At 44.8% G+C, this 16,460-nt stretch overlaps 1 protein-coding gene across 1 annotated transcript in view; it reads left to right on the plus strand.

The window, feature by feature from the left end:
* The window catches only part of LOC132827387 (transmembrane protein 233), a 159,571-nt gene extending 147,693 nt beyond the window's left edge, over positions 1 to 11,878 (plus strand). The window contains exon 3 of the mRNA XM_060844050.1: positions 10,463 to 11,878. Within this exon, the coding sequence (XP_060700033.1) occupies positions 10,463 to 10,471 (9 nt within the window). The 3' untranslated portion in view covers positions 10,472 to 11,878. The remainder of the gene's footprint in view (positions 1 to 10,462) is intronic.
* Positions 11,879 to 16,460: the final 4,582 nt, after the last annotated feature.

Below are 16,460 nucleotides of genomic sequence, written 5' to 3' on the forward strand. Positions count from 1 at the left end.
TTGGGATGAGCTTATTTCCAGCACCTTACCCCAGTAAGTCAAGAAACAATATATTAAAAAAAAGGACATTATAAACAAGTTGGGGGAGTGCTAAGATCTGGAGTGATGTACTGTTCAAGAACCTTTACAGATGAAAGCTTTCAAGTACAGGGGTTACCATCATCTTATGATGAAATACTCCAGACACTCATCATGAAGGCACTGGAACGGGTGCAGAGGAGGTTTACCAGGATGTTGCCTGGTATGAGGAAAGGCTGAGGCACTTGGGGCTGTTCTCATTGGAGAAAAGAAGGTTTAGGGGTGACTTGATAGAGGTGTACAAGATGATTAGGGGTTTAGATAGGGTTGACAATGTTTTTCCACGTATGGAGTCAGCTATTACGAGGGGGCATAGCTTTAAATTAAGGGGTGGTAGGTATAGGACTGATGTTAGGGGTAGATTCTTTACTCAGCGAGACGTGAGTTCATGGAATGCCCTGCCAGTAACAGTGGTGGACTCTCCCTCTTTATGGGCATTTAAACGGGCATTGGATAGGCTTATGGAGGATAGTGGGCTAGTGTAGGTTAGGTGGGCTTGGATAGGTGCAACATCGAGGGCCAAAGGGCCTGTACTGCACTGTATTTTTCTATGTTTCTATGAACTGGCTGTTGGAAACAGAACACACATTAATCATGAAGTTTTGAACTCTCACAATGTTTCAGACCTTCCAAACTATCATCAATGGTCAATGTTGCCATATTGGTGGGTCTGGAATGTAGGTATGTAAAAAAGTAACGAAACACACTCAGAGGTAACTGCTAGGCCCACAAAGATCTGGGATTTTATATTCAGATGTCAAAAGAATTGAACTTAAATGACTAACTCAGAATCGAAAAGAGGAAAGTGGAATGAGCTTACACTTGCGAAGTTAGAGCAGCCTTATTGGGTGCAGGATAAAGGTGGTGTGGAAAAAGCAGTTTGGAAGAAACCAAAATTACAAACGCTTGACACTTTTCATCAGATAAGATTCCAACAAGGAGCAAGATGTTGCAAGTGTTCTCCATTTTGAAACCGTATCAAGATCAGCGCATGCAAGTGAATTTGATACAACTGTATCTGCATAACTGGTGTATACCTGTACCGAATTTGAAAAGATAAATGATCGATTCAATAAGAACAGAATTGGTTTTCCATCTGGTACACAGCGGGTTAATGATGATGGAGCATTAAGTTTTATCTCCAATGCAGGATTTCCAGGAATCTAAAGACTGTGACCAGATTGTCTCACGAAGTCTTCATCACCAATTTGCCACCCTCCTGGACAGAAAGTGATTCGATTGTTTCCACATAAAGCTTGTTTGTGCCCACCCTGGGGGTGACAAACAGGTTGGTGATCCTTTTCAGGAGTCATGGTTCCTTCATGCTGCCCATCTATTTATTGACCCTTTATTCCAACCACCTTGGTGAATGGACAAAAAGGGTTGTTACCTCCTTCAGACCTAGCCCATGATTCTGGTCAAGAATTTGGGCACTTCTGCAGAATTTGCCAACAATGACAGCTATACTGCCATTATATCATCAATGTGAACAAGACGATAGTCATGATGCTCAAACATCATAGGTGGACTTTTCATGATATTAACAATAATCGCAGAACTAAGTACATTATCAGTTGGACTCAGTATCTGCAAGACAGAGGAAAAACACTTGAGAGGTGGTTGTGAACATGTACCTTCTCATTTTAGTCTATATTAAAAATACAGAAAAGAAAAATAAGGTCTTTACAATGTTGTCTTCCAGTTGCCTGGATGAGGATAGCTCCGATGTCACTGAGGAATCTTCACACTATTGGAGCCAAAGCTTGATTGGCACCTCATCCACCACCTTAAAGTCTACCGCTGGTATACTGCTGGTGTACCGCTGGTGAACTGCTGGTCTACCGCTGGTGTACGGCTGGTGTACCGCTGGTGTACCGCTGGTGTACCGTTGGTGTACTGCTGATGTACCACTGGTGTACCGCTGGTGTACCGCTGGTGTACTGCTGGTGTACGGCTGGTGTACCGCTGGTGTACTGCTGGTCTACCGCTGGTCTACCGCTGGTGTACCGCTGGTCTACCACTGGTGTACCGCTGGTGTACTGCTGGTGTACCGCTGGTGTACCGCTGGTCTACTGCTGGTGTACAGCTTATGTACCGCTGGTGTACTGCTGGTGTACTGCTGATGTACCGCTGGTGTACCGCTGGTGTACCGCTGGTGTACTGCTGGTGTACCGCTGATGTACCGCTGGTGTACCGCTGGTGTACCGCTGGTGTACCGCTGGTGTACTGCTGGTGTACCGCTGGTGTACAGCTGGTGTACCGCTGGTGTACTGCTGGTGTACTGTGCCTTCACTTTTCAGATTGACTGCAGTAAGTTGTGGAAGCTTCTTCAGCTTCCCAAAGCCCTGAGCGACACCACCTAGTTAGAGAAGAGCAAACCAAAACTTCCCAGTTCCTTTCCAATTAATAAAGCATTCAGACTTGGAAGTAAATCATCATTCGTCGCTATCTAGCACCAGATAGACTGAAGAAGAAGGCTTATCGTTACATTTCAGGGACAGTTAAGAATGGACCATAAATGCTGATCTTGTGGTGATGTTTTTATCTTCAGAATTAACTCTGCACAATGGCTCAGTGGTTAGCACTGCTGCCTCATAGTGCCAGGGACCCAGGTTCGATTCCAGCCTCGGGTGACTGTCTGTGTGGAGTTTGCACATTCTCTGAGTGGGTTTCCTCCAGGTGCTCTGGTTCCCTTCCACAGTCCAAAGATACACTGGTTAGGTGAACTGGCCATGCTAAATTCCCCTTAATGTTAGATACGTTAGTCAAAGGGAAATGGGTCTGGGTGGGTTACTTTTCGGAGGATCGGTGTGGACTGGTTGAGCCAAGTGTTTCCACACTGTGGGGAAACTAAAATCTCATCAAATAGTGAGAGTTGAGGAGGTCTTGATAAGTTTGTGTTGAAAGAGAGAAGCTGGAGAGGAGATTCTTGGAGACACCAAGCCTGGAGATACTGAGGGTTTCGGGTCATGGTTTGGGTAGCAAGGAGTGAGGGTAACAATGGATAGAACACGGGTTCCAGAACTGAAAAGGAATGTAAGCAAAAAAAATTTAAAATTTGTGAAGGCAGCTGGCAGCAGAACTCTGAGGTGCACTCATTTTCAATACGTTCACTATATTCTGGGACTCTGAAGACCTTGGATGGATTACTTGCTTCCTCAGTTAAAGACCGCTCAACTTTAGGAGCTTTTTCAAGATTGGTTATCAAATCATTAAAACACCATTCTCCATAATGATGTCTGGTCAATCAAGGAATTCCCAATGATTTTTTGAGACTCAGGCCAAATATTTAGATACAAAATGAAACTGCACAGAGAATTGTGAGAGTGGCTAATCTCATTATATTCTTGTTTATAAAACCAACTACAAAAGAACCAAGCAGAAAACAAACCCTCACTTGTAGCTGTCTTCCTAATTAATATTTGTATAGATCCTTATGTCAGCTACATGGAACAATGCGTCGACACAATTCAGAAAATTGGATGTAATCTGATAGGGGTCTGAGTGAGGTGAGAGAAATAGGCAAGATGTCCTGTAAGGTCCATCTTGATTTCAGGAGAACCTTTGTCCATCTTTTATGCTGTTGATGATCAGAGCAGCAAGTTTCTCACTGGGCAGTGACAAGTTACCAATTATGCTGCATTATTGCAATTTTAACACCGCAACTCGTCCTATTAATATTCAGCATCTTATCAAATATACCAAACAAGCTGGACTGTAAGAAAACTTGACGCTGAAGAACAGAGCAGGTACCTGGTGGTTCCGGTTTGTCACTTGCTCCAAAGGACCTCTGGCTTGGGCATAGGGACCAACATCTCAGGGCACGCTCCATGGACAGCGGCCACGCCACACACACCTGCCTCTTAAAACCCTCATGGCACATTGCTGATCCACCCACAGTCTGTACATCAGAGCGTCACTGGCAACCCTCATGATAACATTGCAGCAAAGACAGTGTGTGTTCAGGGGTGAGCATGTACCCAGCCGCATCTCTAGGCTCTTTATTCACTCACACTGAGCTGATCTGGATGCCGATGGTATCCCATGGTCCGGCCTTGCCTTTTTTTGTGTTTATCTCCCTCAGCCAGAAATACCAGGCTCACCTTATTTCTGTCCCAGCTTGCTGGTTCATGCCGCCAAAGCCAGGAGGTGTGACCCGGTTGTCAGTGGGCCTCAGTCAGGTCCAGGGAGATAGCCCTCGCTCAGGGAGACCCAGCACAGTAAGTCAAGGGCAGCCTCCGACACTAGGCCAGGCACCTAGAGATGGTCAGTCAGCGACTCGGGAGGGTCAGGATCAGGATTCTCTCCCTGTGAGGGGTGAGGAGCTGCATGTCGGGCAGCCCACCACTCGTTTTGACTCCTTTTTTGCCGACTGCGGGCTGACTTCTTTCTGGAATGAGAGACAGGCTAGTATTAAAGGAGGTGAAGGCGGGAGGCACATTACATTCAGTGCATGTGGGAAGGTGCTCTGAGTGAGTGTGCAGGCAGTGCAGAGGACCTGCAGCATTAGTGGTGCCAGGGATTGGAGTGGGTGACAGCGAGTGACAGAAGATGTTGCATGTAATAGTGAGAGTGGTATAGGATGGCTCTTGGTGGCAGATAGGTACAAGGAGAGGGAGGGAAGGTGAGATACCAGACGGAAGATTGTGCTGTTTGCGCTGAGGAAGGTCATTGACCTTCTTCCCCCAGCAGCTGAGACTGGTTTAACCCAATTGGCAACCTTGAATCAGGCTGGCAAGGCCTGGTATTGTGGCCTCCTCTCCTGGTCCTGGGAGAAGATGAAATCCCACCTCTGTACCACTTTACCCAGCAGGTCTGTGCCCACAGAGTCTGGTGCCAAATTTGAATCAGGTGCCAATTTTGCTTCTTATTTGCCATGCCCAGGGTCAATGTCAGGAACCATGCAGAGTAGCTCTGGACTGACTGTGCCTGTTCAGGTACATCATGGCTTTTAAAGATAGTGAGGGCACCAGGAATGCTGGTGAATGTGAAGATATTCACTGAGTGACGAGTTGTTTTTGGAAATGCCTTGATGGAATTGAATGTGAGGGGCACCGTGGGGTGGGGTAGATTTAATGAGGGGAGTTTGGTAAGAAACAACAGGAAAATCCAATGGGCCATTCAGCAGAAATCCCTGCCCAGAAAAAAATGCGGCCCGTGATTATTCAATAAGATCAACAAACATCTGCTGACTGCATCCAAGCTCCATTCAAGGGAATGAGCTCATGTGGTGTCACAGACACTGGGAGAAAGTGCAAACTCCACATAGAATTGAACCGGGTCCCTGGCGCTGCGAGGTAGTGGTGCTAACCACTGAGCCACCGTGCTGCCTCAAAGTAATTAAATAATAAGCCACAAAGTTGTGATTCAGGAGTATCCACTGCGTCTAGGATTCTCATAACCTACAGACCTCAGTTAAGAGTCCTCTTCCCCTCCTCCATTGCAAAGAGCCAGCCCCAGTTTATCCAATCCTTCACTGCTGTTGCTTCCATTCCTCGACCCCAGGGTATAGTCCAACAGGTTTCTTTGGAAGCACTAGCTTTCAGAGGTTGTGGTTGTGATGAAGGAGCTGCTGAAGGAGCAGTGCTCCGAAAGCTAGTGCTTCCAAATAAACTGTTGGACTATAACCTGGGGTTGTGTGATTGTTAACTTTTTCCAACACCAGCACCTCCACATCATGGTTTCCATTCCTGACAACATCAATCCAGTATGATCATATCCTTGGATGATCAAAACTGTAAGCTGTGATCTCAATAGTCCTTCAGACATTTTTAACATTATCTCCCTGCTCTTATATTATTTGCTACAGCTAATAATAAAAATAGTTGTGTTTGCTTTCTGAGCCACTTTATCTACCCAACATGCTGTCTTCAAAGATCTGTGGAGATGCCTTCTTTCTGCCTGTCTATCCTACTCTGTATCCTACCTCTCATTATTATCCCTTGCTTTGTTTGCCTTTCCCTAATAGAGTTGTATGTATTATACATACCTGCCCACCAGACCAGTCCACTTATACATAGAACATTACAGTGCAGTACAGGCCCTTCGGCCCTCGATGTTGCACTGACCTGTGAAACCAATCTGATGCCCATCTAATCTACACTATTCCATTCTCACCCATATGTTTATCCAATGACCCTTAAATGCTCTTAAATTTGGCGAGCCTACTACTGTTGCAGGCAGTGTTCCACACCCCTACTACTGTCTGAGTAGAGAAACTACCTCTGACATCTGTCCTATATCCATCATCCATCAATTTAAAGCTATATCCCCTCATGGTAGCCATCACCATCCAAGGAAAAAGGCTCTCACTGTCCACCCTATGTAAACTTCTGATTATCTGATATGTCTCAATCAGCCTCCTCCTCTCTAACAATAACAGCCTCAAGTCCATCAGCCTTTCCTCCATACCAGGCAACATCCTTGTAAATCTCCTCTGAACCCTTTCCAAAGCTTCCACATCCTTCCTGTAATGAGGTGACCAGAACTGTAGGCAATACTCAGTGTGGCCGCACCAGAGTTTTTACAGTTGCAGCATGATCTCATGGTTCTGAAACGAGCTGAAAATGTGTTGCTGGAAAAGCGCAGCAGGTCAGGCAGCATCCAAGGAACTGGAAGCCCTTCTTCAGGCTGATGCCTGAATCGTCGAATCTCGTGTTCAGCTCTGATCTCCAGCATCTGCAGTCTTCACTTTCTCCTCATGGTCTGAAACTCAATCCCTCTACCAATAAAGACTAACACACCGTGTGCCTTCTCAACAACCCTATCAACCTGGGTGGCAACTTTCAGAGATGGTACATGGACACCAAGATCTCTCTGCTCATCTACATTACCAAGAATCTTACCATTAGCCCAGTACTCTGCATTCCTGTTACTCCATATAATCCACAGGATTATTCTTCACTTGCAACCACATGATCAGTTTTTGTACCAAATGTAAACTTCCTAATTATGGTCCAACATCAAAATCTAAGACATTGATGGATATCTCAAAAAAGAATCTGGAAACTAGTACTAAGGCTTTCAATGCCCAACTGGGTACAGCTGCCAGTCAAAAAAACACCCATTGCCTGAGCCAGCTTGGTACCTTCCCTTGGACCCCAAGGGCTTTCATTCCTCAAAGCAGTCAGCCACATAGAACCTTATCAAATGCTCTTTGAGAATTCATGCGCGATTATATCAAACACACTCATCAGCCTTACTTGTCTCCATCTTGAAAAATTCAGTCAACTTTATCAGAGGTGACTTTGTCTTCACCAAAATCATCTGACCAACCTTGATTAGTCTACACCTTCCTCCTCAATATTTTGCCCAGCACTGAAGCTGGGTTTGACTGACTTGTAATTACTTGGTATTATCTCTGCCTTAATAGTACATTTATACAAAGGGAACCATACTCTGCAAACAGAAAGAATATGTTCAAGCCTAGCATTGTTTCTGAATTAGCCAGGAGCTTGAAGTGTATGTAAATTGGCAACACCTCAGCTAATCACATCATCTTGGCAACTAATTAGCATCCTTTCCTCTTGGAGTATATACTGGTTTCAAGTTGGCAATGGCGTCTCTGTTCTGAGGGGTGCAAAGGGAAGATCTGAAACTCTTCGGCGGGTCAGTGTGGACTTGTTGGGCCGAAGGGCCTGTTTCCACACTGTAGGGAATCTAATCTAATCGAATCTAAGGGCCAAGATCTGAAAAACTGGGATGAGGGAAGATGGGTATGTGGATCAGTGTGGACACATTGGGCCAGAAGGCCTTGTCCCATTCAGTAACATGTCTCTGTTTTTAGCAATGAACAAGCACTGTGCTTGCTGAACAACGTGACTATTTACTGATATATTCGAACATAAGGGCCATGGAGGACCCCCCAGGGAGGTGAAGGGCCAGCAAGCCTCACTCTTTGCCTCGGAGGCCTCCAAGATAAACTTCCTTCCCAGGGTCCACTCCGTGGAGCAGGACAAGACGTGCGCACGTTCTTTTTTCCCATAAGGTGCACAAGGAGAGCTGTGTGCTCAGAGGAGACCTCGGTTATCTGTCAGAGTAATAGGGTGGTTATGGGAGGGGATTTTAACTTTCCAAACATAGACTGGGACTGCCATAGTGTTAAGGGTTTAGATGGAGAGGAATTTGTTAGGGGTGTACAAGAAAATTTTCAGTATCTGGATATACCTACTAGGGAAGGTGCAAAGCTTGACCTACTCTTGGGAAATAAGGCAGGGCAGGTGACTGAGGTGTCTGTGGGGGAGCACTTTGGGGCCAGCGACCATAATTCTACTAGTTTTAAAATAGTGATGGAAAAGGATAGACCTGATCTAAAAGTTGAAGTTCTAAATTGGAGAAAAGCCAATTTTGACGGTATTAGGCAAGAACTTTCAAAAGCTCATTGGGGGCAGATGTTCGCAGGTAAAGGGACGGCTGGAAAATGGGAAGCCTTCAGAAATGAGATAACAAGACCCCAGAGACAATATATTCCTGTTAGGATGAAAGGCAAGGCTGGTAGGTATTGGAAATGCTGAATGACTAGAGAAATTTTGGAGGTCATTAAGAAAAAGAAAGAAGCATATTTCAGGTATAGATAGGAGAGACCGAGTGAATCCTTAGAAGAGTAGAAGGGCAGTAGGAGTATACTTAAGAGGGAACTCAGGTGGGCAAAAAGGGGACATGAGATAGCTTTGGCCAATAAGGTTAAGGAGAATCCAAAGGGATTTTATAAATATATTAAAGTCAAAAGGATATCGGGAGAAAATAGGGCCCGTTAAAGATCAGCAAGGCAGCCTTTGTGTGGAGCTGCAGGAGATGGGGGAAGATACTAAATGAGTATTTTGCATGTGTTTTCTATGGAGAAGGACATGGAAGATATAGAATGTAGGGAAATAGATGATGACATCTTGAAAAATGACCATGTTATAGAAGAAGAGGTGCTGATGTCTTAAATGCATAAAGGTGGATAAATCCCCAGGACCTGATCAAGTGTACCTGGAAATGATTGCTGGGCCCCTTGCTGAGATATTTGTATCATTGATAGTCACACGTGAGGTGCCGGAAGACTGGAGGTTGGCTAATGTGGTGCTACTATTTAAGAAAGATGGTTAGGACAAGCCAGGGAACTATAGACCGGTGAGCCTGACGTCAGCGGTGTGCAGTTTGTTGAAGGGAATCCTGAGGGACAGGATGTACATGTATTGGAAAGGCAAAGACTGATTAGGAATAGTCAACATGGCTTTGTGCGTGGGAAATCATGTCTCACAAACTTGAAGTTTTTGAGGAAGTAACAAAGAGAATTGATGAGGGCAGAGCACTGGGCGTGATCTATATGGATTTCAGTAAGGCGTTTGACAAGGTTCCCAATGGGAGACTGGTGAGCAAGCTTAGACCTCATGGACTACTGGGAGAACTAGCCATTTGGATACAGAACTGGCTCAAAGCTAGAAGACAGAGGGTGGTGGTGGAGGGTTACTTTTCAGACTGGAGGCCTGTGACCAGTGGAGTGCCACAAGGGTCGGTGCTGACTATTTGCTGACGGACTTGTGGTCAAAGGTGTTTTCCTTCACAAATTTCTCCATGAAGGACAGGTGATACGGAACGGTCCGACTCCTTGGAGCTTTCCACGGCAGCGAAGCCAGGCCCATCCTTCGCTATACCGGGGACAGGTAGACCCTCAGTACATAGTGACAGTTGGTATTGCATGCTGAGAGTCTATGGACAGCTTGATGTAGCCATACACGAATGTGCCTACGCGAAGGAAGTCTGAAGAGGGATGCAGTGGTGTTTGAGGAGGTTCGTCCCGAGCAACTTTGTGACACGTGCTCTACAGTTCTGCGAGACGCGCACTAAGACAAACATCAACTGCACCTGGAGGACCATCAACCCGATGAATGACGCTCTTTGGTCTGCCCGAAACTTGGTCTTCCAGCTGAAGGAGTTGACCCTGACTGAGTGTTGTAGACTGGCACATTCCAAGCTCCTGGCCTAGGTGCTGAGGGATGCTGTGAAGCTTGGGTCAGCTGCTGCCAAGGCGCGGTGGGGAAAGACCACCAAAGAATAATGGGGATCCATTCAGTAATTGGACCCTGCTGACTAAATACCAAGAGGTTGACTGTAAATATAGAGAATGGTGAACATCAAAGACTTAATTTAGTGTCTGTAAGTAAAGAGAGTGTAGATGTGAATGGCTCGATTAACTGTACATGTACCAAAGGTTTATTTCTATGAATAAAGAACACTTTTGCAATTAAAAAGAATTTGAAAATGACAAGCTTGGCCATACCCCTGCATCACATCAGAAGCCTAACCCTTGTTCTGAGATGTTCTATTGTAATTTGAGATTTCTAAAGTTAATGCTTTGTTTTCTCTCTCAGCCTAATGTTTGTTTTATCTTTCTTCACAGCATCACTGACCGGGTAAACAATAAAGAAAATGAACTGTTTTGGAAATGCACCAGCAACTATCTGAGAGAGAGGATGAAGTTAACGTGTAATTAGCGCCGGCCGTGTACAGTTTTTATTGTAGTTGATGTGACCCTCTTACTCAGCTGGCTACAGTCAGACCATTGGACAGTCTTAAAACCAGTTCCCACCTTTCAGAAGGGAAAAATGAAATACTTTTAAACCTTTGCTGTAATGTAAGTCTCAAGAAATCTTTTTTCCACCGAATCTGACAGCTGGATAATAACCGAGCTGCAATAGCAATTAGAGAAACCTTTGTTTTTAAAGAAGATCTGATTATTTATTCACTGCGCAAGATTTAGTGCGAGGCAAATTCCCATGTGCAAGTGATCATGTCATTTCTAAGATAGTGTGACCCACTCTATGTGGCTGTATCTCATCATGGATGTTGTTAATAATTTTATAGATAGATAATAGATAAGAGTCAGCACTTACCATATTTGTAAATGACGTGGAACAGATTTATACTAAGTTCCTGTCCATATTTTAACAGAGATATGTCAATGTTAATTTGAATAGTCAAATGCCTCATGACATAGCAGAAACAATGATTTTCAGTGTAGATCTATATGCTGTCACTGATCTCAATTTCAAGATGTGCAATTATATAATGGTTGGTGAAAATTATTTACTGAGGTACCTTATTTGGTGATGCCATTTGCACATTGGTATCAACACCCAACAGAAAACACCATATCCACCCAATATAGCCCTTAGCAAATACTCGATTCATCAACTCAAATTGTTCCTGGAGTTTTTTTTTAGAAGTTTATTCATGGGATATGAGCATTGCCAGGTCAGTTGACATTTACTGCCTGTTCCTAGGTGCTAATGAAAAGGCAGTGGTGAATCTTCAGTTAGAATCACTGCAGTCCATGTCATGGACATTCTGCCAGGGTTAATAATAGGCTTCACCTAATATCACACAGTATAAGGCACTCTTAACCCCAAGTGAAACCCAACTTTAGACAGACAGAGTAGAAGATCATATAATTTCATGGATGGGTATGTGATTCAAAAGGGCAGTCACTGGTACTTTATTGAAATGTTAATGACTGGAAACAAAGACCAGTCCACTAGTACTTCAAATCTTACTGCCTGGAACATATCCATCTACACGGATAACTATTGTTGCAATTATATTTTCCATTTACATAACTTTTACAGCTGCTCATTCTGCAGTGAGGGAAAAAAGGAGTGGAAATTTCAGACTCTGTTCTTGCTTCATGTTTACAAATTAAATTCTCTACCAGCATCAGCTGAAGTGGTATTTAGCGACCGTTCTGATGTGTCTTTTGTAAATAAAATGGTGACTCTGGTACAATATCAAAAAAAGGGTGTACTTTATAATGACAGGGAAATAAAGACGACACTTTATGAGGCGATTCCTTTCTTTGAGAAAACGATATTGTGTCAATAAGGTGTGAATGGCAGGACCCACCGAGTCACTTGGGCTTGAATGCCCTTGAAAGCCCATTTTTTGGGGCTTTAGGGATGCCTGTTTGTCTGACCTGTTCAATTCAAGGGCTGTTTCCTAATGGCCTACTCTTAGCTGGTGTACGTTTCTCACCAGTGGCTTCAGATCAAGCTGGAATTAGTGCCCACTGGCATTTGAACTCACCAAACAGCAATACAGTAAACATCAGGGGATCTCGGGTTGGCTGGGAAAACTTCTTCAATGTCGAACTTTGGGATCCTTGCATCCACAATAGAAGGCCTCTGTTATTGGCGCATCTGAAAGCCAGCACTTCCAACGTCACCACTGCACACAAGTTCCAGCCGAACATCATCTGGTCAAGTCTCTGTGCTGGACTTGGTGCCATGAGCTTTGGATTCAACGAGGCATGTGCCACTGCTCTGACAATTCCACTTGGTTGGAGACAAAACAAAACCTGCAGATGCTGGAATCCAAGGTAAACAAATAGCTGTGCAATTGTCAGGGTAGACAAGCAGGAGGCTGGGAGAACACAGCCAGCCAGGCAGCATCAGGAGGTGGAGAAGTCAACGTTTCGGGTGTAACCTTTCTTCAGTTCTGGTTTGCTGCCCGGATTGCTGTGTTCTTCCAGCCTCCTGCCTGTCTACCCTGACAATTGCACAGCTACTTGAACTGGCTGCACCCTGTGATTTTTAGCGAGAGGAGAAAATGCGTGAAGAGCAGTGTTGTTAAAAATAAATGGAGATTGATTCCTCTGAGGCAATGGAATCAAAGGTTAGATGGGAATTTGGAATTCAAAAAGACAAACACATCAGTCACAACCTTATTGAATGGTGGACCAGGCTTGAGGGGCCAAATGGCCTCCTGCTATGATTTTGTCTGTTTATATGTGGAAGCAGCATGTGGTCCTTTCTCCAGGCACCTCTGGTTATTGGCAGCAACAGATGCAAGACTGCTGTGCTCAGCTTCTGCCTGTGTTAGTGAGCGGAGCTGGGGGTAAGGACAGGTGCATTTTTGCACATGTTAAAGTCTGTATTTCGATATGTAATCATATCGTTAACCCGGCTAAATATAGGGAATCACCTCTCATGGGAAGAGAAAAATCAGCAATTTGTAAACTGAGATCAAAAGGCAACAGCCATCGTGTTTAAATCGTGAACATTTAAACGTAAGGATTAACATTCTTTTGGAAAACACTCAAGAAATAAAAACACTAGAATGAGAATAAAACGAGTTAAGCATAAAAACGGTCTATTGCAGACTTGATGTGTTGAGTTTTGCTCAGATTATTCACATGTTGAGACTACCAGGCCCCTAAAATTCAAAACACCGTTGATTGACATTTTACTTTAGTGCCTAAATATATCATCCCTTCTCCCCGAGGACTACTGCAGCTAATCATTTCCATGCTGTGCAGAGTTCAGCATTTGTTGGTGATCAGCATTTGATGTTGTTGCTTTCAAAATGTTCAATGACGTCTGCTGACCTGCTGATAGTTGAATTGAAGGAATCTGCCAATTTTTTTTTTGACTCACCAGTTTAAAATCTGAAGATGACACTTGTTCCGTCCAAAGTAGTGAATCAGCAATGTCAAGTCGGAAAATTGTCGGCTGGGTAAAAGGAGGGTGTATTTAGATAGTGTTTCCCAATAATGTACTTTATAAGTGCAGCCCCGGTTACAGTCTGAAGGGAAGTTTCAGAACGAGTATTATTTCAATAGTCCTATAGTCCTGGGAAAGAAAGAGGCTCAGTATAGGAGGCAAAATCACTCTGTTTTGCCCCTTGGTACTTTTTTTTGTTATCATGCATAGTCCAAAAGAGAGACAAGTCTGCATAAAGATATTCTCTGGAACTTCACTAAATGGCTCCTTCTTTGTACATGATGCTAAAACCTTTGTAAAACATTAGATGAAGAAGTAATTACTTTAATTCGGAAAGTACAAAATAATCGTGGCTTTTCATTTCCGAAATAACACATCCTGTGGATCCAACTCTTTTATTACGGCAGTTAAGAAAATAATAGAGATGGATCGGAGGAAACCAAACGATGGCCTCTCCCTACTCAGGGCTGAGACCGCCCACCCTCCATCACCTCCCTAGCCCCAATTTTTTTTTTAAAGAGAATCCTGCACCAATACCCATGATAAAGATGAACCTCATCTCGAAGATCAGAATCTGTTTGAAGGTCAGACAGCAAGGAATCGCTATCATGAAGCTCATAAAGGTCTCAGTCACTTTCAGTAAGACTGTTTTATGGATGCACCTGCCAATGCAGGAAGTGCAAAACCTGCACCCACACCTCCCACATCACATCCGTCCAAGGCCCCAAAGCATCCTTCCACATCCGACAGAAATTTACCTGTACTTCCACGAATGGCGTCCACTGTATCCGTTACATCCAATGTGGTCTCCTCTACATGGGAGAGATAGGACACCAACTTGCGGAACATTTCAGAGAATATCTCTGGGACACACGCACTAAACAACCCCACTGCCCTGTGGCTGGACACTTCAACTCCCCCTCCCACTCCCCCAAGGATGTGCAAGTGCTGGGCCTCCTCCATCGCCAAACCCTAGCCACCCAACGCCTGGAGGAAGAACGTCTCATCTTCAACCTTGAGACCCTCTAACCACACAGGATCAATGTGGATTTCACCAGTTTCCTCATTTCCCCTCTCCCCACCCTATCCCAGATCGAACCTTCCAACTTGGCACTGCCCTCTTGACTTGTCCTGGCTATCCATCTTCCTTCCCATCTATCTGCTCCACCCTCCTCTTCAACCTATCACCATCACCCCCCACCTTCATCTACCTATCATATTCCCAGCTACCTTCTGCCCAGCCTCACCCCCTCCCATTTATCTCTCAGCCCCCTTGATCCCCCTCCCCCATTCCTGATAAAGAGCTTAAGCTCAAAATGTCGACTCTCCTGCTCCTCGGATGCTGTCAGACCTGCTGTGCTTTTCCAGCAAATCTACATCGAGTCCTGCAGCACAGAAACAGGCCCTTCGCCCAACCAATCCATGCCGACCATAATCCCAAACTAAACTAGTCCCACCTGCCTACGCTTGGCCCATATCCCTCCAAACATTTCTTATTCATGAACATATTCAAATACCTTTTAAACATTGTAGCTGTATCTGCTTCCATCACTTTTTCATTCCACACACAGACCACACTGAAAAAAAAATCCCCCCTCATGTTTTTCCTCTCCTCTCACCTCAAAAATATGATCCATAGTCACAAAATCTCCCAGCTGAGGGAAAAGGCACCCGCCATTCACCTTATCTATGCCCCGTCACGACTTTATAAACCTCTATAAGGCCACCTCTCAACCTCCTACGCTCCAGTGAAATAAGTCCCAACCCACCCAACCTCTCCTTATAACCCAAACCTTTCATTCATGGCAACATCCTGGTACCCTCTCCAGGTTAATAATATCCTTCCTATTAGGGGCACACAGTGGCTCAGTGGTTAGCACTGCTGCCTCACAGCACCAGGGACCCAGGTTCGATTCCACCCTTGAGTGACTGTCTGTGTGGAGTTTGCACTTTCTCCCCGTGTCTGCGTGAGAAGCAAATTCTCATCTCTCCTTTTGCAGTGGTTGTACTTTGTCAATTTCCACTGCAGCTAAAAGTGTTACAAAGATGAGGCACTGCTGCCTCACAGCGCCAGAGACCTGGGTTCAATTCCCACCTCAGGTAACTGACTGCGTGGAGTTTGCACTTTCTCCCCGTGTCTGCGTGGGTTTCCTCCCACAGTCCAAAAAAAATTCTGCAGGTTAGGTGAATTGGCCATGTTAAATTGCCCGTAGTGTTAGGTGAAGGGGTAAATGTAGGGGAATGGGTCTGTGTGGGTTGCGCTTCGGCGGGTCGGTGTGGACTTGTTGGGCCGAAGGGCCTGTTTCCACACTGTAAATAATCTAATCTTACAGGAACCAATAAGGTTGGGTGCTCATCTCAGGCCCTAGTTGTAAACCTCAGATGGTTCCCAATTTCTACTCATCCAGTCCTGGATGGTCAACAAGTCAAGATAGGTAACAATGAGATCGAGCTGGGACTTATCAGCAGACATAAAGGAATATTGTGTTTTCAGATTATGTTGCCAAGGGACAGCACATAGATGAGAAACAGGAAGTGACAAAGGATAGATGCTCCATGGTAACAGTCCAAAAGCCAGAAGTAAGCTACCACCAAATAGCTTAAATATGGGGAACACAAGAACAATCCATTCAGTCAAAGGAGCCAGGGGAATACTGTGATCAATCACGTTAAAGCCTCAAACAAGTTGCGATGTATAGAGGGACAGTGACCAAGGTCATAGTCACATAGGATGGCCATTTGGTAAGGACTCTTGCAGTTCAGTGGCTGCAATGGAAACCAGTTGCAAGCCGGCTACCTGATGAAGGAGCAGCGCTCTGAAAGCTGGTGCTTCCAAATAAACCTATTGGACTATAACCTGGTGTTGTGTGATTTTTAACTTTGTACATCCCAGTCCAACACCAG

Source organism: Hemiscyllium ocellatum, chromosome 24, assembly GCF_020745735.1.
Source record: "Hemiscyllium ocellatum isolate sHemOce1 chromosome 24, sHemOce1.pat.X.cur, whole genome shotgun sequence".
Taxonomy (NCBI): Eukaryota; Metazoa; Chordata; class Chondrichthyes; order Orectolobiformes; family Hemiscylliidae; genus Hemiscyllium; species Hemiscyllium ocellatum.